We start from the raw sequence: 23,639 nt of genomic DNA, 5'->3' as shown, positions 1-23,639 counted from the left end.
CTAAGAGAATAATAAAATTGTGCTAGCTTAAATAAACATCAACAGTCAATTATCTCCTTTTTGAAATCCCTCATTAGCATGATAACCTCTGTGAATGTCTGCAGGATGTCTAATTTCCCCCCCAAACCTGAATATATTTTCTATAATATCCATTTGCCATTCTTTACCTGAGAGAATGCACAGTAGAAATAAAAGCACGCACTTTTGCCCATTATTTCCTGCTATTTTCCATTTAATTCTGAATGCATAGAAAAATTATTCAGATGTCTATTGAAAACAGCAATAGGCTTTAAAACAGTGAAAACCCCTTTCCTGTAGAGGGACAATAGCTTTTTGTCAAAATAAGTTTTATTTATTCATGTTAACAAGTTTTACACAAAGAAAAATTAAGAAAAGAAATACACATCCTCAATCTAATCAGCTACTGTTTTCTGGTCAACATTTTGTCATATTGATTTCCTATAAATTTCATCAATTTTAATTCTAAAAAGAACTGGGGACATGTAAATAGAAATTTACAGTAGGAGAACTAGTCCTTCATTGTGGTTCCTTTGCCCTCTCCCTTTTCATTCAGATACTAAAGATTCAAGTCCTAATTATTATTACTTATTAAATTTTTACACTGGCCAGGGTTCTAAGGCTTATATTTTACTATCAAGCTAGATAACAAAAAAATAGGTGCATACAAGTCAGGTAGTTCTAGTTCAGTGATTCTCAACCTCAGCAATCCTAAAATATGTGGATTTCAATTCCCAGAATTCCCCAGTCACCATGCTAGATAGAATATTGCTGTTTTATAAGGAATATGTGAGATAATATAATCACAAAATATTCTATTAACTAAGACATTCCTTGATGATATGGCAATTTATTTCTACAGTAAATGATCCAATAATTTAAGCTTATTAAAAAAAAAACATTCTTGTAGAAGTCCAGACAATATTATGACATTAGACAACATTTTGAGCATTATGAAACATACATGGCTTCCCTTGATGTATTTGATTATGTACCACAGAATACATAAACTTATCTATGTAATGCCACCTTTTCTTATAGAATGGGGTGGGGTGAATGAAGGCATGATCAGAATAGAGAAATATTTTCTTGTAACCAAGACTGCAGAGCTGCATATTCTCCATCATCCTTTGTTCTTTTCCAATGTTTTCAAGGCGTGCCTTTTTTTGGTTTCACACTAGCTGAAGATCTGTTTTAAGATAATAGATACTCCAACATGGGCAAGTAGTTACTTCATCTGAAAATTAGATTTATTAATTATGCTTTCATGTGGAACTTGTTTTGAGCTGTATGTTATCTTCACAGTTTTGTTTTAGATACACAAGTCGTCCACAACTTACAAACATTTGTTCAGAGAACACTGTGTTATTTTCACAATTTCTCCCTAGCTCAACAAAATGGCTACTATCTGTTGCAACAATATTTATTTGGATCATATCCTTGGTTTATTATTCTTTACTGAACAGTATGTCTACAAAGGCAAACATTTTGGCAAGTTCAGTTGTTCCCAACTGATGATCAAACTCCTTATGTCTCAATATCATTTTCATTCCTCTGCTAAACTTCAGCTATGAAGAATAAGATAGTAATAATGAAATCTAGAGAAAAATAAAGACCCAGTTATGCAATGGTGCGATTCAACCGGTATAACAATCGGTTCGGTGAACGCGTGCTTCACACGCATGCTCTACGTTTTAAAAAGCCCATTTTCAGCTGAATTACTTACCTTCTACTGCAGCCCCGGTGACTGAAACAGCTGAGGCACGGCAAACTGCTCTGTCGCGCAAATCAGGTGTGCTAAAAAACCAGGAAATAAAGCACAGCAAAGAGCAGGGATGGGTAGGCGGGGCCAGACAGTCACCGGAACTAATGGTTCGTCCGAAGTAGTCCAATCTGGTAGACTCCCACCCTTGCAGTTATGTCACATTCAGGTCAGTTATGCTACACTTCCAACTTCTGGACCAAAGCTAGCATCTCAACTAGCACTCCAGATTTATCAACTGTTTGGAAATAATTAATTTATAGGCCAGGGTGATACAAATAGGGTGATCTGCTCAACATTTTATGCTTTCAATGTATGACCAGACTCATATTATTGGTTTTGGTGCTGTAGCCAAGTAGAACTTATTTTAAATAAATTATTTGACCTGACTTGCCTTTGAAAAAAAATGTAAATTGGCAAGATGATCTATCAGTGATTTTCAACACTTGAGTTTTATGGTTTCCCCCTTTTTAGTTATAGTTTTTAAAAAAAAAAAAAAAAGTTGTACAATAACTTTAAAGAATTGAGGTTTTTTTTTTAACCGCCACTAAGTCTGCACTAGAAATCTAACATTTTAAGTAACCAACATTTTCTTTTAAAATTGGGGGATTACACATTTTATTTTCTTACTCAACTGCACAATTTCTTCAGGAGATATAGTATCAAGGTTTCTGAAAATCAATAGCCATTCAGAATCTATTGAACAGCTGTAATTTCATGTGCTGATTTCAACAAAGCAGTCATTCTGAAACGCCTTAAAATATCTTACAAGTCTGGCTCCATTAAAAAAATGAAAAAACAGAATTAACCCAGATCACAACAAATACCCCCTCACCCCCCACCCCCCTGAACTGCAGCTTGCAAATAAAGTGGCAACCTGTGAACCAGTAGGCACTTTTTACAGAAGTTGGCAAAACAAAGGAGCATTGGTTAGTAAAGCACAGTGCAAGATGTCAACCGTTAGTCTTCTTCCTGACAAACACAATAGACATTCACATCCAAAATAGGCAGAACATTTTATGTTGGTGGTGGGCCGTGTTTCTTTTTCTTGCTTTGGCAGGATTTGCAGATGCAGGGAATGATGCACGGCGAAGCTAAGAGAAGTAATGGAGATGTTACCAAAACGATGATTCCCAGGCCTACTAGGATGCCAACAACCTAAATATTGAAAAGAAGAAATAAGAAATTAAAAAGGAAAACACTATATCTATGAAAACCCTATATTTATATCTATACACCAGGGGTGTCAAACTCAAGGCCTGTGGGCTGGATACAAAGAACTGGCCTGTGGTGCCTCTGTCAGTGAAAACAGAGCTTGGGAGGGCCATGCACGGCCCTCCAGGGCCCCGTTTTCAGCCATGATGGCCTCCTGCATCCCTCTACCAGCGAAAATGGAGCTTGGGGTGCCATGTGCAGCCCCCTCGAACCCCATTTTCAGCTGTGATGGTCTCCTGCAACCCTCTGCCAGTGAAAATAGGGCTCAGGGGACCAACGCATGGCCCCCTGGGCTCCGTTTTCAGCCGTGAGGGCATCCTGCAGCACTCTGCCTGCAAAAATGGGGCCCGCTTATCCCAGCCACATCCACCCTGGCCCCCCGAGGTCAAACACAACCCTGATATGGCCCTCAATGAAATCGAGTGACACCCCTGCTACACACCACCGAAGCTTATTTTTTGATTATTTTTATCCTGCCTTTTATTATTTTTAAATTTTAATTATTTTAAATAACTCAAGCCTGTAAACATACCGAATACTCCTTCTTTCTCCTATTTTCCCCACAATCTTGTGAGGTGAATTGGGCTAAGAGAGAGAGTGACTGGCGCAAAGTCAATCAGTCACTTTTGATGCCTAAGGTGGGACTACAACTCAGGGTCTCCCAATTTCCGGCCTGCTGCTTTAAAACCACAAGACCAAACTGACTTATAATAAACACAAATCCATGTTATTGGCATACCTGTGTTCTGTTCCACATAACTGAGGCTCGTGAATGGCCCAGTTTATTTCGACAGGGACCTTTGTCATAATGCCTTAAGAAGATGTCATTCTGAAAGGCAAAATAATACGCCGTCATGTATAAGTTCAACCTTCTTGGGTAATAAAGTGGCAACATGAGGTTTTAGGCTTCCTCCAGCTCTATTTTATAAACTTGGGATTTCACAAAAATTACTGTCACCAACACTTTGACACCAATTAACCTTCTATGAAGCAATTGCTCAGTGCACATTTTATAAAGTTAGGTTTTATAAGGCAGGAAAAAGAATCACTGGGAAATGAGGAGCAAGTTCTAGTAAAGCTGAACAAAAAGGAAGGTGTATCATTTGCAAAACTCCATTTAACCTTATCAGATGTTATATGTCTGAGATCTGCTGCCATAAGATTTGGATGCAGAATTCAAAAGAAAACAGAAGGAAACGATGAGATGCAATCATGGAAAGTTAATCATTTTAAGCATCGGTTCTTCCTATCTAGAACTATGAAACAACTATAGAGAAAAACCTTTTTGCCAGAGACTACTCACATCCAAATTTTGTAGGCAGTACCAGCAAAATGTGTGCTTGCAATTTTTACACATCATTTGAGCACAGCCTTCGTTCCGTTCAATATGGATCCGACAAACTGGACATTGTTTAATTAGAGCTTCTGAGTTGTTTTTAATAAGTGTTCTAGAAAAGAAAAGGGAAAGGGGGGGAAAAACCCCTCTGAAACAGACTTAAGGGTATCCTGGCTATTTCCTAATCATTCAGACTGAACTGAAGCACATTGCCTGGAACAGGGGTCTCCAAAGAAAAGCTGACCGGGGAATTCTGGGAGTTGAAGTCCTCCAGGCTTAAAGTTGCCAAGGTTGGAGACCCCTGGCCTAGAACAATATTAACCCATGTAAATGTGCTTCATCTGGAGAAAAGCACTTCCCTTATGCAACAATTATTCAACTTTTGCAAACACGTGCAAAAATAACAGACGGACCCCCATTTATTTTGTTGTTGTATTTAATGTTTGGACAATGTTGGCATTCAAATATTTCCTCCACTGGGAAAATATTTCTGCTTTAGTATTCTGTGTTAACCAGTTGATATGAAAGTAAAATATATTTCTCATCCTTGCTTCCTCATAAGGTACAAAACAGCCCTTAACTAATTCCCTGTATTTACTCTGCTGAAGTTATGCCCAGGCAACAGCTTCCATTGCACCAAGAAATGCCCACCAAGAAACTGCTATATTGTCTAGCTAACCTTGATCCCTAAATCTGCCATTTGGGCTGACAAAAAGCCAGTCTAGCTGGAACAGACCTTCCAGAATCAAGAATGATGAAACAGCACATCAAATACTTCAGGTGCCTCAGTCAAAGCATAGAATGTCTTCCCTTCAGCTAGCAAACAATTAATTAATTGCATTATTGAAGCAGTGTCAGAAATGTAATTTCTTGCTAAAGAAATATAGTATTTATAACGATTTAAATGATATAAAGATTTTGCAAGAGCTAGACAGTTTCTTCTCTTACCCTTGCTCACTTGCAATCCCCATCAAATGGCCTTCTGAGCATGATCCCTCCACGTGCCAAGGCTCTTTGCACGATGAACAGAATGTCAAGTAACACGTCTGACATTTTATAGGCACTGGTAATCCAGAGTCGCTTGGTTCAATTTGGCACACAGTCTGACAATTAGCAGAGGGACACCAGGTCCTCAGTGGATCCAAGTACACTTCTGGGGAATGTTACAGATCAAAACGTAAGTTTTTAAAAAGGTGAAAGATTTATACAATCAGAAAAGAAACAAAAGTTATAAACATGGGATATGATTTGGTTTATATCTACCAGCATATTTTAGAAAAAGAGAACATTTCTTATCCATCTTGCCTATCTTGTTTTCATCTAAGCCACGGGAGTCAAACTTGATCGTGTCACATGACGTAGCGTGACATTTTTTGCCTTTGCCAAGCCGGGGTGGGCATGGTCTGCGCGTGACACATCCTGCCTGCAGGCCTCCAGTTTGACAACTATGAATATACCCTCAGTGTAAGATGGAAAAAAAAATGACTGATTTTCCTAGCATGAGTTTCCTTATTGTCCAGTATGTTAGGAAATGTGAGGTTGTTTCTGAAAAGTAATTGAATATCCAACACCCTACAGGAAACAAATCAGGGATTGTTCTTTCATTACATCAGAATCTACCCAGCTGTGGTCTGGATCCTGCAAGCATCCTCAAAAAAATCATGTACCGGTAATTCATTTCACATGAGAAAGAATTACTAGAGCATCATGGCAGGAATTCTAGCTTGGCAAAACCTGCAAAGGGAAATTCTATTTCTAGTCTATTGGACTACGTTATGTAAGAAATAGAGGAATGCAATTTTACGTTTTTAAAACATTGACAATAAAATGTTATTATTAATAACAAAATGTTATTATTATAAATATTGCTGCTAGTTCTTTAGCTGATATTGGCCTTCATCTTCCCAAGAACCTAGGATGTTCTAATGAACTGGCGTAGTACATGCATGGATCCAAGCAGTGTAGTCCTTTGTAATTGACAGATGAAAAATTTGTCAAGATGCAGATTTTCTAAGAGTCATCCAAGACCTTTTGGTATGGCATCCAGTGTGCTGATAACCACTGGGACCACCACTGTCAGTTTATGCCTTAATCTTTCAAATGCCTTATTATGAGTAATTTATTTAAATTTATTGCCTCCCCATTTCAATGGACACCGGGCAATGAAAGAGCATTCAACACTATGAAGAACGGACCACAAGGGTTACATTTTTCCTATGGCAAAAAACCCACATACATGCGAGTAGAAAGTGTGTGTATGCCTGCACATGGTTATGAGCCCCTGATGATTCCCATGAAGAGTCTACAAATCTCTTGGCATAACCCTGCTGCCATCAGCCACACTTTGCATCAGAGAAATGTTATGATTTCTGATCAGGGGATGAGTGGCAATCTTCTTCCTTAATCTGATCTGCAGACTGTGCGCACTAAAGCGCTTTTCTCAGAATGAATCCCATTGGTTCATTAAGGATTGTAAATCTTTTATCATTGTAAATCTATAGCAGTAAAGCTATATATTCTTTGGTTTTAGGACTGAGATTTGGACTATGGTATGTTAAGCTCAGAGATTTTGAGCTTGGGAGAGCAACTGACTTTTTTCTCTTTTCTTCCCCCTTTTCTCTGGTTTTCTCTGCTAGCAAATATATATAATTTATATCTTAGGCTGCAATTCTATAACTATTTACGCAAGGTTAAGTGTCATTGAACTAAATGAGACTTATTTTTGAGTAGACATCTTCTTTGCCATTTTGTGAATTTAACAATGCAATCTGAACCCCTGCATATTAATGTAAAAAAATTTTACCTCTTTCAAATTTCAACTGCTTGTACAATTGAAATTGCTCTGCAGACACCAAGCTGGCTATCTGGAATGAAGAACACAACAACAAAATGTTAAAAAGAAAATATAGATTACCATTCATTTTTAAAAAGATTTTAGAATCAAGATTCTCCCCGAAAAATTGCAACACTAGTGACTGAGGTGTATTTAAAAATAAAATATGCAATGCAATTGAAAGCAATTATTAGTAAATACTCTCAAAATATCAGTGAATACTTTTTTAAAAAAAACATGTTTCTCTTTATCAAATTCACTCCAGAGGACCACATGGATTTATTCATATTGTTTTCTTAGCAAAAATATGAATTTTTTTGAATTTTACATCTAGTTTCCTGCTCTGATTCTTTTTTATGATTATCCAAAAACTAACCAGGTTTATGCTTTTGAAGATTATTCAGTCAGCCAGATGCTGCTATCTATACTAAGCCAGAAATGGTAACACTAGGAATTTGATCTATAAGAGAGAGGGCGGGTCAACAATTTCCCATTAAACTGGGGTTATTTTCATTAGTTTGCTTTAATAAAATGTGTGCAACTGAGGATGGGGGAACACCGGAAAGAGGGATTAACAATTAAATATCAACCCTTTAATCAAAAAGCAGAAAGACCATAATATCTGAAGGAATTATATATCTCAAAATGTGTACAGAGTCCCAAACAAATCTCTAGGTCATTCACATTTAAATAATGTTAAGACACCTACTTCAGGTCTAGCTATGTAGAATCTCTTCTGAAAGCTTTGAAAGACAAACCACATTTTTCAGTATTCAGTATAATTTGCTTTGGTTTTTTTTTCCTGTTGACAGTAACAACTCTAAGGTGATGACTGACTGTGTGCCAGTATAGAAGATTCAAATGACCAGAACTGCCACATGATAATGATCATAATAACTAAAACATCACTTGCTGAATATACTCAGATTATTCCCCTGTGCAAGATTCTAATCATTCCAGCACTCAGCTCTTTTCTTATGCAGAGCAAATGTATCCCTAGGCAAAACGGATTTATTATCAGACAGAAAGGGCCCTGTTAGCATCTCCCGCTGATATTAATCATTTGGACTCTATTCTGCTTTCCATGGCAGCAGTAATAACATATGTGATTATCCTAAATTGAAACACTGTTCTAAGGCATACCCTTTGATTCTGACATCTGAGGATCAGGAATTGTAGTTATTTTATGTGTCAGATTTTTATTCCGCCCATGTGGGTATAATTTAAAAACCAGATATTTGGACTTACTTGGTGTGGGTAATTTAATGTAACAATAGCAACATACATACATACATATACATATACATATACATATACATATACATATACATATACATATACATATACATATACATATACATATACATATACATATACATATATATATATATATATATATATATATATATACAGCCCCCAAAAAAAAAACCTACTCCAAAGAAGGAAATGGGACAAAGATTACAAGATAGTATTGTAGTAAAAACCCTGCTGCTATCTGCCACCATATACTTCAAAAGGGAACAGGATATACTAAAATTGCCTCAACCCCTACCCATATATACATGCCATTAACTTCTTTAACTCTCACAGGAATAGCTAGTTTGAGCATTCTTGTTGTTTGAAAAATTGTAGCTCGCGTCTAATAAAAGTGCCTCATCAAAATGCTTCTCTCCAGAAAATAATGTTAGATAGTAGTATTCCTATCTTACTCTTTTACTGTTTTATTACTGAAACAACTTCAAAATATTTTCTCAGGAACATTCAGTTTCTCTTGAACGTGAATATGTAGTAGACAAACACAACTGCCTACAGATAAGTCACCTAAAGCAATCCTAATTTAAATGTGAATAATAAGTAATGGATGCAAGGCAATGAATGCTATTGACACTGTGATTCCAGAATCATGTTTCTGCAAATCAGGATGACAGATTTAATGTGCTTTTTCTCTTACTCTTTCTTATATCACTCCTATTTTTGGTTTCCAGTGGATGTCAATTTATTGCTACCCCTACTCTAGCAAGAGAGTGCATGTTATTCCTATCATAAAATATTCATTTCTGTTCATTAAATACCTCCCTCGTCATCTCATACAAGACTTTTAGGAGCAGCAGAAAGAAAAATGAAATAATTGGGTATAAAATGCAAACATCTTTGAGCAGTGTTTCTCCTTTTTGCTATGGAATATAAAAATAAAACAAGTCCAAATCAAAACAATGGAATGGTGGAGAGCTATCACACAAGACAGTATTGTGTTGTTATTAATAATAAAGAGTTTGCTGAAGTACATACCCAGAGGAGGAGATTGGTCTTCCCCAGGCAATGAGGTTATATAATGCAAAATTTTATAGCAGTCATTGGAAAGCAGGTGTTTATTGTCAGATCATATTTGTTGCGATAGGAAATAAATGCACAACTCTCCCAAACAAAGCCATTTATCTTCCAAAGATCTCTCATTACAATACCATTACCATTGCTCTCAGAAAAAAAAGACAGCTAATGACAGGTCACTGGGAAGTAAATATATAACTAAATTAAGATGGTGTTTCCTTGTTACCCTATTCTCTAAGCCCAGGACAAAGGCTTTTCAATGTCTCAAGCTTCTTCCCTCTTGAACCTGCACAAATCTTACTTGCTAACAAGGCTTGTGAATGGTTCTGTTTTAAACTTTTACTGCAGGACAATTTGAAGGAAATGATGGGTAAACTTCCCACGTTTCGATTGCTTTCTCACCCAACATCACAAGCCAACAGAGAAGGAAAAAAAAACCATCAGCAATTGACGTCAGCGGCAGGTCTGAGCAGAACGGTTAAGTCAGCATTTTTCAAGCTGAGCAACGTTAAGATATATGTGGTCTTCAACTCCCAGGATTCTCTGGCCAGCATGTTGGGTAACAAGTGAGCTAGGTGCCTGGGATGGAAACTACAGCCATGTTTCAAGTTCCCTGTGCAAGAAGTTGTCACATCAAAAGTGTTCCATGAAGTAATTATTACTTGAATTCTTGTATAAACATGGGCCTATTGGTCTTCTGGAAAACCAGTCAATCTGTCTCCAAAAATAGTCCATCTGATAGGTTGGTGGGGCAAAGAACAATTGTAAAATTGGAGAAAATTCACTCAGCACATTGAGGGAGCTTCTCATGCTTCACCCTGAGCCTCCTCCCTTTCTTACCTCTGTCCCTTTCCTTTTATCAGATGAACTAATTTTGGACAGAATTTTACCAATCTTCCAGAGAAGTTACTTCACTTTTAGTAGTAGCCTGGATAATAGGTCACAGGCTGTGAGGGCATGGCTCATGGGCCCTGGGAAAGCTGAAGAGGAAACAGGACTTTGCACAAGAAACACCATAGCAAGGGGAGGGGGAAGCATGAGTAACTCTGGCTTAATTATGCTCGGTATAACCTAAGCAGGAGAATTGCTTTGACAGGCTTTCAAGATCCTGTTATATTACCTTACTAGCAATACACATCTTTTCAGAAACCTAACTGCTTCTCATTTGTTTCCCCTTTAGAAAGGGAAAGTGGCTAAACGTTAATTTAATATCCTCCAGCACTGATGGTGTTACCTAGTTTGGTAAGGAAATGTCTGCAAGAAGAGCAGAGAGCACCAGGGACCCTCACAGTTAATCCCAACTTCCAAAGGCACTAGTGGAAATGAGTAGTTGCAGAAAGCAGCATCTTAAAGTATTCTATGGAGAATGTAAAATGTATGTGTGTAAGAGTAGAGTAGAGTAGAGTAGAGTAGACTAGACTAGACTAGACTAGACTAGACTAGACTAGAATAGAATAGAATAGAATAGAATAGAATAGAATAGAATAGAATAGAATAGAATAGAATAGAATAACAGAGTTGGAAGGGACCTTGGAGGTCTTCTAATCCAACCCCCTGCCTTAGGCATGAAACCCTATATACCATTTCAGACAAATGGTTATCTAATCTCTTCTTAAAAACTTCCAGTATTGGAACATTCACAACTTCTGGAGGCAAGTTGTACCACTGATTAATTGTTCTGTCAGGAAATTTCTCCTTAGTCCTAGGTTGCTTCTCTCCTTGATTAGTTTCCATCCATTGCTTCTTGTCCTGCCCTCAGGTGCTTTGGAGAATAGCTTGACCCCCTCTTCTTTGTGGCAGCCCCTGAGATATTGGAACACTGCTATCATGTCATCCCTAAAATGTAAAATGGAATGGCCAAATTTATTTATTTATCTATTTTAATTCTGCCTTTATTATTTTCAAAAATAACTCAAGGCAGCAAACATATACAATACACTTTCCTTTTATTTTCCCCACAACAACAACAACCCTGTGAGGTAAGTTGTGTTGAGAGACAGTTTGTGGCCCACAGTCACCCAGCTGACTTTCGTGGCTAAGGCAGAACTAGAACTCAGAGTCCCTCTGTTTTAACCAAATTGATGTTGCCTTAACCAAATTGATGTTCTCCCCACCTGAAAACAATAAAAACAGTATAAAGTATAGCTACACAAAAGCCCTTGTTGGCTAAGTAGTGGAAAACTTGTACAGGTAATCCTTGACTTACAATAGTTCGTTTAGTGACCATTCAAATTACCATTATTCACACTTATGATTGTTGCAGCATCCCCACAGTCGCATGATATACATTCAGATGCTTGACAATGACTTACATTTATGATGGTTGCAGTGTCCTGGGGTCAGGCCAGTGCCCCTTTTGTGACCTTCTGACAAGCAAAGACCATGTGGAAACCAGATTCACTTAAGAACCGTGTTACTAATTTAACAACTGCAGTGATTCACTTAACAAATGTAAGAAAAGTCATAAAATGGGGTAAAACTCACCTAACAAATTTCTCACTTAGCAACATAAATTTAGGGCTCAATTGTGGTTGCAAATTGAGAACTACCTGTACTACCAATTTGAGGCAAAACCTACAACACACATCTGAAAAAAAACAGTTTTTTCCCAGTTTAAAATGACCTTACGTTCAGGGAAATACTATTTTAAGTTGGTTATATTCATTCTAATTTAGAAATAATTGTTTCGTTGCCTTCCGTTTCCTCTTGTGGTGACAACAATTGTTACCTAATGAATTCAAGTCAAATATTTTGTTTTCACAAATATTATTTTATGCTTCCTTTGAACTACAGAACTCTTGAAAAAGGAAACACATATTCAAAACAAGTTAGGCAATACCATAACATTTGGCTTAAGCCCCATGAAGACATTTTCCCTGGTTGTCCCTGTTAGATATTAAAAACCTGACTTAGGAAGTGAAATGCTATTTGTTATACTCAGGGGTGGGATTCTACCAGTTCTCACCTTTTTGCTAGAACCAGTTGTTAACATTCTAAGCAGTTCAGAGAATCTGTTGTTAGAAGAAATTACTGGCCTAATCCTGTAAGGAAGGCAGGAAGGAAACATTCTGGTGTTGCTTACAGTAACTGCCTCTCCGTTAACCCTTATTACATTCTTGGCAGGACTAGACTTCCTGTCTCAGGAATGTCTCTGGAGTTTTTTTCCCCTCCTTTACTGGTACTTTGCTTGTGTGGATCATTCAAAGTTACAATGGCACTGAAAAAAGTGACTTATGACCATTTTTCACACTTATGTCTGTTGCAGCATCCCCACAGTCATGAGAGGCCAGGCGAGGAGATGTGTGCCTCGATGTGAGTGATATTGAGTTGGCCACACCCAGCCAATACCATGACCACCAAGCCATGCCCACCAACTAAGCCACGCCCATAGAACCAGTTGTTTAAAATTTGAATCCCACCCCTGGTTATAATTCATGCAGTAAAATGTGCTGAATGATATCTACCTGGCAACCAAAAGGAGAGAGTTTTCTATAAGATTTTCATCTTTCAATTTCAGCATCCATCAGAGTTCCATTATAAATTATTGTGATTTTTCCACAGAAGCATTAGTTTTGCAGTGCATCTACTATTTCTGCTTTTATTCAATACAACAGAGGAGTATGGAGCAATTGTAATTTGAAGATAGATTTCTTTTTAGAAACATTATGAAATATTGACAAGGCTAGATTTGGTTTCTGGATTGTTTTTTTAAGTGTTTACTATTTTACAATAAAGACAGGTAGCTAATGTTGCTGTCTCTAGGTCCACACTTCTATATGTGGCACTGAAATTATGACAAAAAATATCCCCTCCTGATTGCCATTCCCCATCTTTGGTATGGTGCAAGCGAGTTCTATGTGGCAAAGGAAGATATACAAAAGGAAGAGAAAAGAAAAAAGTTCCTTACTGAATGTTTAAATGATTTGCACACTTGCTGGAGAAACAATTGCAGCATCTTTGTGCTTGAAATATAAATGGCTGTGCAATAGCTTTGTAGCAATTCTTCATAAAATATAATGGACTATACCACCATTCTGGGTTTATATTGTGGAATTTAGATGTCCATTAAGCTTTATTGGGCATATCTCTTCAGTTTATGTATTAGTATTTAGTAATTGGTTGTCCATAGTTGCCAACTGTTACATCCTTCAGTCAATATAATTGGATTCATATGTTGCTGTAAGGCTGGGTTGTTAAAATGATATGTTGCTATTATATTAATATTGTCCTTTGATATGTGCCATGCTCTTTGCCCCACCTGGTTTTTTACATTTTAAAAAATATATTATTTTCAAACAGAGAGCTACAAAGTCCCAGTCCCCTTCATCAGCTTTATTTCCAAAAATGCACCCTCTATGTTTTTATGGAAAATAGAAATAATGTACGCCTATAGCCCTGTTCTTCCCTCCAAAATATAGAGTTACCCAGAAAAAGGATAGAGATATGCAGTTGTCATTCTGTAAGAGTTGATGCTAGAGGAGAAGGCAGGTGGCCTCCTGATAAATCGGCACTTTTTCAGCTTAGCGTATTTTGTGAACTCAGTTATTGTGGTTTATAAACTTTGGTTTTAGGGATTAGTACAATGTGTGAACCAAGCCAATCAGGGGTTTTCTACAAATCATGAGGAAGCCAATTATGGTTTACCACAATATGTAAACAAGATCATTTTTCATCCTGTTTTTTTTTCTCCTTCTACAGGTTCCTTGGATTATTTGAATAGTTCAATCTTAAATTGTCTATTGCTTCACACTGCTCTACCCATCTATCCTTTCGGTGCAACTTGCCAAATAAAGTTGTATTCAGTTGAAGGCAACAAGATGTTAGTCATGTAAGAATAAGCTCCCCTGTTCTATACTTACAATTGCCAGCTCTTTGCCTGCTGCTCAACCAAGGCAGCATCAAAGTAAATGTTCAAGAGAGCCATTGCAGACACTTCATTCCTTCCTAGCACTGTGTTGAGGTAATTCCCCGTTAGGAGAATGAGCGCATACAGGGAGACGTATTTGAGAGAAGTGTTTGAATAATACACACAGAGTACACAGATACACTGTACAGTAAATGTAGGTTTTTATTTCCAGAAAGGTTTAAGCAAAGTCCAAAATAAGCAATCCAAAATCATTCACAGGTAAATCAGTCAGTTTTTCAATCCAAGGATAATCCAAATATCAAAGTCCAGTGTCAAAAACAGTTCAGTAGTAGACTTACATTAAACCCAGTAATATCAGTCAATTAGAAGAAATGGAGCAACGGCAATACTTTCCAACAGAAGGAAACAGAGATACTCACTCAGACACACTCTCTTCTGAGACTAAGACTAAGACAATCCAGGTTTCTGGCTCCATCTTATGGCTGTTTGAAAAACCACACCCAATTGCAGTTTTTGCAATCTCTTAAAGACATAGTACTAAAATGTTTATCCTGGTTTATATATTTCCAACCCAAATACCTGTTAGGTGACTTATATTCCTAACACACTGCCAACAAATCTTTTAAAAATGTACTCAAAAATAAAGGTAGAAAAAACAATCAAGCTTGTCTTTTAAATGTCACCCATCATTCACTTGCTGTCTCATTTCCCTTCCACACAATTATCCTCCTACTTCTAATTCCTATTATCCCCTCAAATTTAAAAGAAAATGAACAGGGCTCAAGAGGAGCCTTAATCACCTGGCTGTGTTCTATGAAAAGACAGGATAAGCAAACTAAATAGGAGTTGTGTTACTATTTTTAGGCACTGAGTACTATTCAAATCTTGCTTCAGTTGCCATGGAAGTGTTCCAAAGGCTTATTATAGTTGTTTTTGAACAGAATTTATTCCAAGAAAACCTATGTAACCAATTTCAGGTTTCAGGTAAATGGATATGGAGGGGAAAGTGTTTTTCTGCTCTAATGGGTAATGTGGAAAGACACTCAAAACAATGTTATTCTTGTTGACCGATTTGTTCCAGGATACCAAATGGGACTTGCAAAGGTATGTCAAATAGACTACTTCCAATTCACTCCTCACAATATACTTGGAGTACATATATAAAAACATCTTGTAGGTCTCTGCAGCTAACAAATTACTTCAGACAAGAAGGGATTTTAAAAGCTTAGATTATCAAGTGGAAATCTGGGGTTTTAAGACCCACACCATAAAGTTGCACTGCATACTTTTCCATAGCAATTTGTATTTATCATTTGGGCACCGGATAGTGCACGTTTTGTGGAATATGCAGACATGACTTCCCCCCTCCCCCAAAAAAAAAGTTATTAAAGGACCATAAGGATAATAACCATGCAACCAGATTAGAAGCTACAACTAGTTTGACTACTTCCATCATTCCTAGTCATTTACTGTCTTGGGCTATTCTTTCTGGAGTTACCTAGAAAGTAAGTTAAAATGGTTTATATTCCCTCAGTTATAGTACATTCCCATATGCAAAAACATATCTTTTTCAACTAAACCTTTCATAGAGCTCTCATTCTTCTTAGTTCTAATGCAGGTCAGCGGGCTGTGCCTCTTTTTGTTGATCTCTAGGCTGTTTTAATCTAAATGTCTTAAAGTAAGAATTGGTTTTACCATCTAATCCAAAAAATACTACTGAATTTCAGGGCACTTATAAGCTTGCACCTTATGAGTCTAGTGTCCAAATAACAGAAACATGTAATTACATGTATCAGCATACAATGACATCCATGCTTGGAGAAGTTCCAGGTGAGAAGCCCCTGAGTATTAAAAAAGAGAACAGTTTGAGGCAATCTTTTAAAGATAGGTCAAGATCTCTAGGCAAGTGGAACTAAATTTGGGAAGAGATACGGGTACCATATACAGTATGTGTCCACTCCAAATATCTCCAAATATCTTTATCTGAGAGGGTTCCTTGGAGATCTTCAGGTTCTTAGCATGAAAATCTGAAATGATGTATAACTGATAACCCTGACAAGAAATTATCTTGAAAGTCCTGCTAATTATTCTAACCAGCCCTTTTCAGATATTCACAATTTTATACCAAGAGTACAGGGACAAGTGTGTATCCTTCCCTCTCTGCACCCTCGAATACCTCCTTCCCCAGTGTGCTGCCAATGCCATGTGTTACAATGTGCAACACATCTATCTATCTATCTATCTGTCTGTCTGTCTGTCTGTCTGTCTGTCTGTCTGTCTATCTAATATATAATCATGATGATATATCCACTTAGTTGTGTCAGACTCTTGGAAATTGTATGGACCAGGTCTCTCCATGTCTTCTGATCTTGCACTATTTCTTTGAGTTGTTCTATGCTCTGTCTGGTGTCAGCTTTGATGGTGGAGTAATATATAAACCTGCTTAACAAATAACATACAGTATTCCCGAGCAAGTATGATCAAAGGCCATCAAGGCTATCAATGCAACATTTTTGGTGGGCAACAGGATAAAGATGATCTTCAGAATAGATAAAATTCAGAAATATAATCAGAGCATCATATGAAGTTATCTATAGCAGCAAACAGTAACATACCCATACTGTTTATTCATTAAGAGAGCTAAAAGCTCTTTACTGAAGTTTTGGCCCAGCATAGATCATTTTAAGAGCATCTATTCTGGTCGGAATGATTACTCGTCACTATAATGTATCAGTGAAGATGAACAAATATATAAGGAACAAAACCCATAACAAATTTAAGCGCTTCCCATCATGCATGATCCATTAAATAACTTCCTCATTATTTATTCATTCAATATTTAGGGTTGCATACTAAAGAAAACATTAATGGCTCATTAGATGTGTACCCTAAAGTGCCCTCTTGCCAGGCTAACTGAAAAGCTTAGATTTCAGAAGCTTTGCAAACAAAAATCTTGGAACACGCTTCTATGATTTTCATGTATACTTTAGCACTATATTTTCTCTACATTCAAAATGCCAAAAGCTTACTATTATTTCAGGTCTATGTGAATAATGCTGGAATGTTGACCTAAGAAGACAAAGCAACTTTATCCCTTAACAGATTTTCTAACTGTACAATTCAAGGTGAATATGTGCAATGTACCCATTGAAAATTCAACCTGAAAATCATGCAAATTCTATGCAAATGTGGAGATCTTTTATTTGTATAACTTTGGAGTTGATTTAGTACGTTACAGCACTTTAAAAAAAAAACACCACTTCTCATATGTCAAGAAAGCTGTGTGATCAGGCAGTTAAAAGTGGCCGATGGAAAAAAAATTATCTTCAGACTTGAAAGATGGATGCAGGGGTGGGCTGCTGGGGGTTTGCAGGGGTTTGGGCGATCCTATAGTTAAGATTCTGCACAGTTCGGAGAATCCCACTGGCTGGCCCCACCCACTCCCCTCCCAGGAGTCCTCACACGGCCCGTTTGGGAGGCAGATAAATGCAGGGAGGCTCAGGGAGGATGAAAAATGGGCTTCCCAGAAGTTTGGGAAGTCTGAAAACGGGCCCATTTCTGGCTTCCAGAGAGCCTCCGGAGCCCAGGGAGGGCAAAAATGCCCCCCACTGCCATGATGCAGGAGGCTGATTAGGCCACACCCATCAGGCCACACCCACCGAGCAACCGGGCAGAGAACCCCTTGCTAAAATTTTTGAAGCCCACCCCTGGATGGATGTCAGCCTTCCTGGATAAACCAGATGTTTTAAAAAACATGACTAAATGAGCTAAATCTACTTTATTGTAAGACTACATTAACAGAATCTTGTGAGTCTGAAGATATAAACTTCCTTCCAGCACTTTTAATCACCCCATCAATTAGGCTAAGTCTTTCCTAGGTTTCTTCCTCTGACCACTAAACCATTGGGGGCTCCTGCCTCTCGTCTGATTGGTTCCTAGGCAGCATTTCTTCCCTTCGTCCCCCAAGGTTAGCCACACATCCCATTGCAACACTTTCCAAGGGAGGATAGCTCTTGTTCCATTATTGTGTCAAAGCTTTTAATGAATTATATTAATATTTAATGTCGAGACTACTCCTAACCTTTTAACCAACTGATAATCCTTGCATATTTGTAATCCTATTATACATCATCCAGGGGTGGGATTAAAATTTTTTAACAACCGGTTCTGTGGGTGTGGCTTAGTTGGTGGGCATGGCTTGGTGGTCATGTGACCGGATGGGTGTAGCCAACTCAACATCACTCACATCGAGGCACGCATCTCCTCACCTGGCTTCTCATGACTGTGAGGATGCTGCAACAGTCGTAAGTGTGAAAAATGGTCATGTCACTTTTTTCAGTGCCATTGTAACTTTGAATGGTCACTCCACACAAACAAAGTACCAGCAAAGGAGGGGAAAAAAACCTCCAGAGACGTTCCTGAGACAGGAAGTCTAGTCCTGCCAAGAATGTAATAAGGGTTAACGGAGAGGCAGTTTCTGTAAACAACACCAGAATGTTTCCTTCTTGCCTTCCTTACAGGATTAGACCAGTAATTTCTTCTAACAACCGGTTCTCCGAACTGCTTAGAATGTTAACAACCGGTTCTAGCAAATAGGTGCAAACCTATAGAATCCCACCCCTGACATCATCTTAATTTAAAATTGGCAAATTTGCCATCTGGTCAGTTATCCTCAGAAAACTCTGTTTGGAATGGCAACATACAAGTAATTTGCATAACAACAAGGGGTATGATACGAAGCATGGCATGAATGTTCCATGAAGAGATTTAATAAAAATTGGCCATGTGAATTTTTTTTATCCTGAGCTTTTATTAACAAGAACTGCATAGTTGGGTACACATAACACTTCAGACATCCAATAAACTGCAATTGGAGTTCATACATACCGTTCCAAGTATGTATATACAAGCATTTTCTCCGTTTCCCTCCCCAAAAAAATATTATCCTTCTCAAGCGACGTGTAACATTTCTACCACTTGTGTTTTACAATTCTGAATGCCATAGTACATCTTCCAGAATGTATTACTAACAAAGAACTAGGGACATTCAAATTGAGAATGTTCTTGTTGCAAGCAAGCAATTCTGAGACTGTCTGGATGCCAAGTAAACATTTCCCCAGGAAAGGGAAAACAAGTGAAAAACCACCTGCTTGTTTCTAGTTTCTCCTGTGAAGTGGGCTTCTTGCCAAGTAGTCATTAGAGTAATTAAGGAGGAAAACAATCTAATATATTCATTATGTAAATGAATGACGAAGATTAAAAGGCAATGAGAGAGGAACTAAATATAAATACCTCTGTTTCTTGCAGCATCCCATGGCCTAAGCAGACCATGTCTGGACAAGTGATGGGAGAACCACACCCTTCACGGATGGCCAATTGTACGTATTGCTTTAGACACTAAGGAAGAAGAAATACGTAAGTTATAAATCATATGTAAATTATAATATGTAAGTATTATATTCCAATGGATGGAAACTAATCAAGGAAAGAAGCATCCTAGAACTGAGAAGAAATTTCTTAACGATGAGAACAATCAACCGATGGAATGACTTGCTTTCAGAAGTTGTAGGTGCCCCACCACTGGGGGCTGTCAAAAAGAGACTGGACAGCCACCTGTCTGAAATCATATAGCCTCTCCTGCTTGTGCAGGGAGTTGGACTAGATGACCTCCAAGACCCTTCCAACTTCTGTTATTCTATGTCCTATGTTATAAACCATAAAATGGCATAAGGCACCTCCACCAGCTGTTGGAACTAACTCACCTCTTTCAGCACCATTGTAAATTTGAACTGTCGTTAATCAAATAGTCATAAGTCAGGGACTCTCTCTCTCTGTGTTACTATGGGAGGATTGTAGACTTTTTGATAAACAGGACAAAGAGCTAGACTTTAGAGGAGTAGACTTTAGACTTTGTATCTATTGGTTGCCATGTAATGGTTATACAAATTCATACAGTCAAGCTATAGCTAGTAAGTAATGTATAGCTGATGAACTAGAATATCAGAAAGTGACTATGTTGTTGAGATTGGGTGGGAGCTCTAGACTACCCTAATAACATTAGATGAGCAGAGGAAATGAGACCCAGGACTTCTCTGGGAAGCATCCACTGAAAAGGCAATGCTCCCTACCCAAGAGCCAAATCATTTCAGTTATACTTGCAGTTCAATTACATGTATTAATCTAGGCACATTGGTTAGTTTAGTTAGTTAGTTAGTTAGTTAGTTAGTTAGTTAGTTAGTTAGTTAGACCTTTGCATAGTCTAGATCAGGGCTCTCAAAGTTGGCAACTTTAAGACTTACGGACTTCAACACCCACAATTCCCCAGCCAGCTACTATAGTCACCTATTGCTGGGCCTGCTCGGTGGAACGTGACCCTGGAGATTCAGGTGGTCCGGGGCAAGATGTATTTTCCTAGTTTTCATCTCTGGTCTTTTTCTTTTAATGGGGTGGATATAATTTGCATGAACTGATGCATGGATATACTTAGCAGTATAAGACCATTATTTAGTAATAACTCTGAAGCAAACAAATGAAGTTAAAGATGAAGATCTACACAGGGGTTCTCAGTCTTGGCAACTTTAAGACGTGTGGACTTCAACTCCCAGAATTCCCCACCCAGCATTAATCTTGGTGAAATTGCCAAGATTGGGATGACTGGTCTATAACCTTGATAAAAAAAAAATCTCATCGTTTATTTACCCTTTCGATAATTTCACTTTAAAAAATCATTCACATACATTAATGCTAATTTGTTAATATATTCATGTCAAGGAAGTGCCATCCTTGCAATTTTCAATTAAAGTCAGATAAGTTCACTGAATAAGGGTTCTGAATTCCCATAAGTAAATAAACTGAATTCTATTCTTTTAAGCTTTTATGGTGAGCATTTAAACATTCTCTTGCAATATATGGTAATTATGACTGTCAGACAGGGGTGGAATTCTACCAGTTCGCACCTATTCGCTAAGCAGTTCGGAGAACCGGTTGTTAGAAGAAATTATTGGTCTAATCCTGTAAGGAAGGCAGGAAGGAAACATTCTGGTGTTGCTTACAGAAACTGCCTCTCCGTTAACCCTTATTACATTCTTGGCAGGACTAGAATTCCTGTCTCAGGAACTTCTCTGGAGTTTTCCCCCCCTCCTTTGCTCGTACTTTGCTTGTGTGGAGTGACCATTTAAAGTTACAATGGCACTGAAAAAAGTGACTTATGACCATTTTTCACACTTACGACTGTTGTAGCATCTCCACAGTCATGAGAGGCCAGGTGAGGAGATGCGTGCCTCAATGTGAGTGATATTGAGTTGGCCACACCCAGCTAATAACATGAGCACCAAGCCACATCCACCCAGTCACATGACCACCAAGCCACGCCTACCAACTAAGCCACACCCACAGAACCAGTTGTTAAAAAATTTAAATCCCACCCCTGCTGTCAGAGATATAAATGTAGGTTGAGGTTTAAGATGAGCTGGAAACATGAGCTGGGAAATTGATATCCCACAAATCCATCTCTATTTTGTGGAAACTACACCTAATCCAAAGTATTAAATACACATTCGATGTTAAGTATTTTGTATTACATAAAGCCCTACAATAGATGGTATTATGAAATGTTATTTACTTGTTTTGTCATATTTAAGAGCCGCCGATCTCCCTCACATAATGTGCTCTGCTCTTATAACCTCACTATAAACTGCTTCATCAAGTATCACAAAAGCTATCATTTAAAAGACTTCTATACATTATGTTCTCCCACAGAAGTGCTACTGCAAACTAGGATTTTAATCTTCTGGAGTAAAAGGTACACCTCAAGGACTGCCCACATTTCCAGAATTTCACAGAAAATTTAAGCGGCATCTCTAGCACAAAGTATGCTTTTCAGCCAAATACTAAATAATCAGTGTCTCTTGGCAGCCCATCCTGATCAGAAATAGTCTAGGTAAGAGAGAGGCAACTGTTCTGCGCAAGAAGGCTCTTCGAAAACAAATCAGGGTTGCCAGGGGTTTGGTGGCTTGTTGCCTATTCGCAAAATGGCCATTACAATAAAAGTGGCCCATCAGAAAACATCCACTAACCAGAAGGTAATCTGGTGAAGTTTCTCTTTGACGCCCTCCCTATCCGAGTGAAGGAATGTGAGAGAAAGGAGAAGTCATGTTTAATTCAGACTAATTCAATTTAGGCAGTAACTCATCCTTATTCCTTTTGTGTCCAATCACACTTGGCCAATAAACAATTATATTCTGTTCTGTTCTATATAGGAAACTAGGAATTGCACTGCAGACAAAGGTATAATGTATGAAGGAAGGTTCTGCTCTGTTCCTCACATAGGAGTTCTCTGTCTTTCCCTCTGCCTAGTGTCCCATGGTCATTCCACATAGTTTTGAGTTGGCTTCACCCTTTCCATGTTGGTCTGTTCAATATTTACCTGTTTTTTCCCCACCCCTCACCTCTCCCCGGGAGAGTTCTGAGTGCCTTGTCCATGTTTATAAAGAAACTGACATCTGTGGGACAAGTGAAGAGAGAAGCACAAATAATTTGCAGCTGATGACGACAAGGAAAGATTTAAGTGTACCACTTGCTGCCAACCGTCTGCTCAAAATGTTCATTTCCAAAACCTTTAGGGATTTATTTGCACTCAGTATGTAGCTCAACCCATCAGGCGATGGAGGTTCAGATCTCATGGCTAACTAATGGCTTAAGAAGGCATTTTGTACTTCCTTTCACCTCAAATCCATCAAGGCCACTTTTAGATAATCTTCCTCGGCATTCACAAACAAAGGGCCGTCTTGTTCAGGTTGCCATTTCCACCCTTGATTATCCCTGTGATTCAACACTTTAAAGGGATTCCAGCTGATTTGTTTCAATTCTTACACATTTTCAGAACGCAAATGGAAAAAGGACAAAAATGCTATAGCAATATAGCAAATGTTAGTATGGAAGATAAAGGAAGCTTATACAAAACATAGGACTATATGCCTGTATAAACAAACATACTTGGTTTATTTGGGGCAAGAGGCTACCCAGGTAATCAGGTGAGGGTCATACAGCTTACAACCATTCGTTTAGTGACCATTTGGAGTTACAATAGCACTGAAAAAGTGACTTATGACTGTTTTTCAAATTTACAACCACCGCAGTGCCCCAGGGTCATGTGATCAAAATTCAGTTACTTGGCAACTGGTTCATATTTATGACAGCTATATTCCTCCCAGGATCATGTGATCACCTTCTGTGATCCTCTGACAAGCAAATCAATGGGGACACCAGATTCACTTAACAA

General features: G+C 38.1%; 1 protein-coding gene across 2 annotated transcripts in view; it reads right to left on the bottom strand.

The window, feature by feature from the left end:
* Positions 1-330: 330 nt before the first annotated feature.
* The window catches only part of RNF144B (ring finger protein 144B), a 52,371-nt gene continuing 29,062 nt past the window's right edge, over positions 331-23,639 (bottom strand). For both annotated transcript variants that reach the window (XM_026669988.2, XM_087961382.1), the window contains exons 3-8: positions 19,652-19,756; positions 7,135-7,195; positions 5,280-5,484; positions 4,299-4,443; positions 3,735-3,824; positions 331-2,938 (exon numbers count right to left, since the gene is read on the bottom strand). In XM_026669988.2, coding sequence (XP_026525773.1) covers positions 2,798-2,938; positions 3,735-3,824; positions 4,299-4,443; positions 5,280-5,484; positions 7,135-7,195; positions 19,652-19,756 — 747 coding nt within the window. In that variant the 3' untranslated portion in view covers positions 331-2,797. The remainder of the gene's footprint in view (positions 2,939-3,734; positions 3,825-4,298; positions 4,444-5,279; positions 5,485-7,134; positions 7,196-19,651; positions 19,757-23,639) is intronic.

The sequence above is a fragment of the Notechis scutatus genome, chromosome 3 (assembly GCF_049901735.1).
Source record: "Notechis scutatus isolate UNSWTSFEM ecotype Mainland chromosome 3, rNotScu1.2, whole genome shotgun sequence".
In the NCBI taxonomy this organism is placed as follows: Eukaryota; Metazoa; Chordata; class Lepidosauria; order Squamata; family Elapidae; genus Notechis; species Notechis scutatus.
Note: the sequence above shows the minus strand (reverse complement) of the source record. Positions and strands in the feature narration are given on the sequence as shown.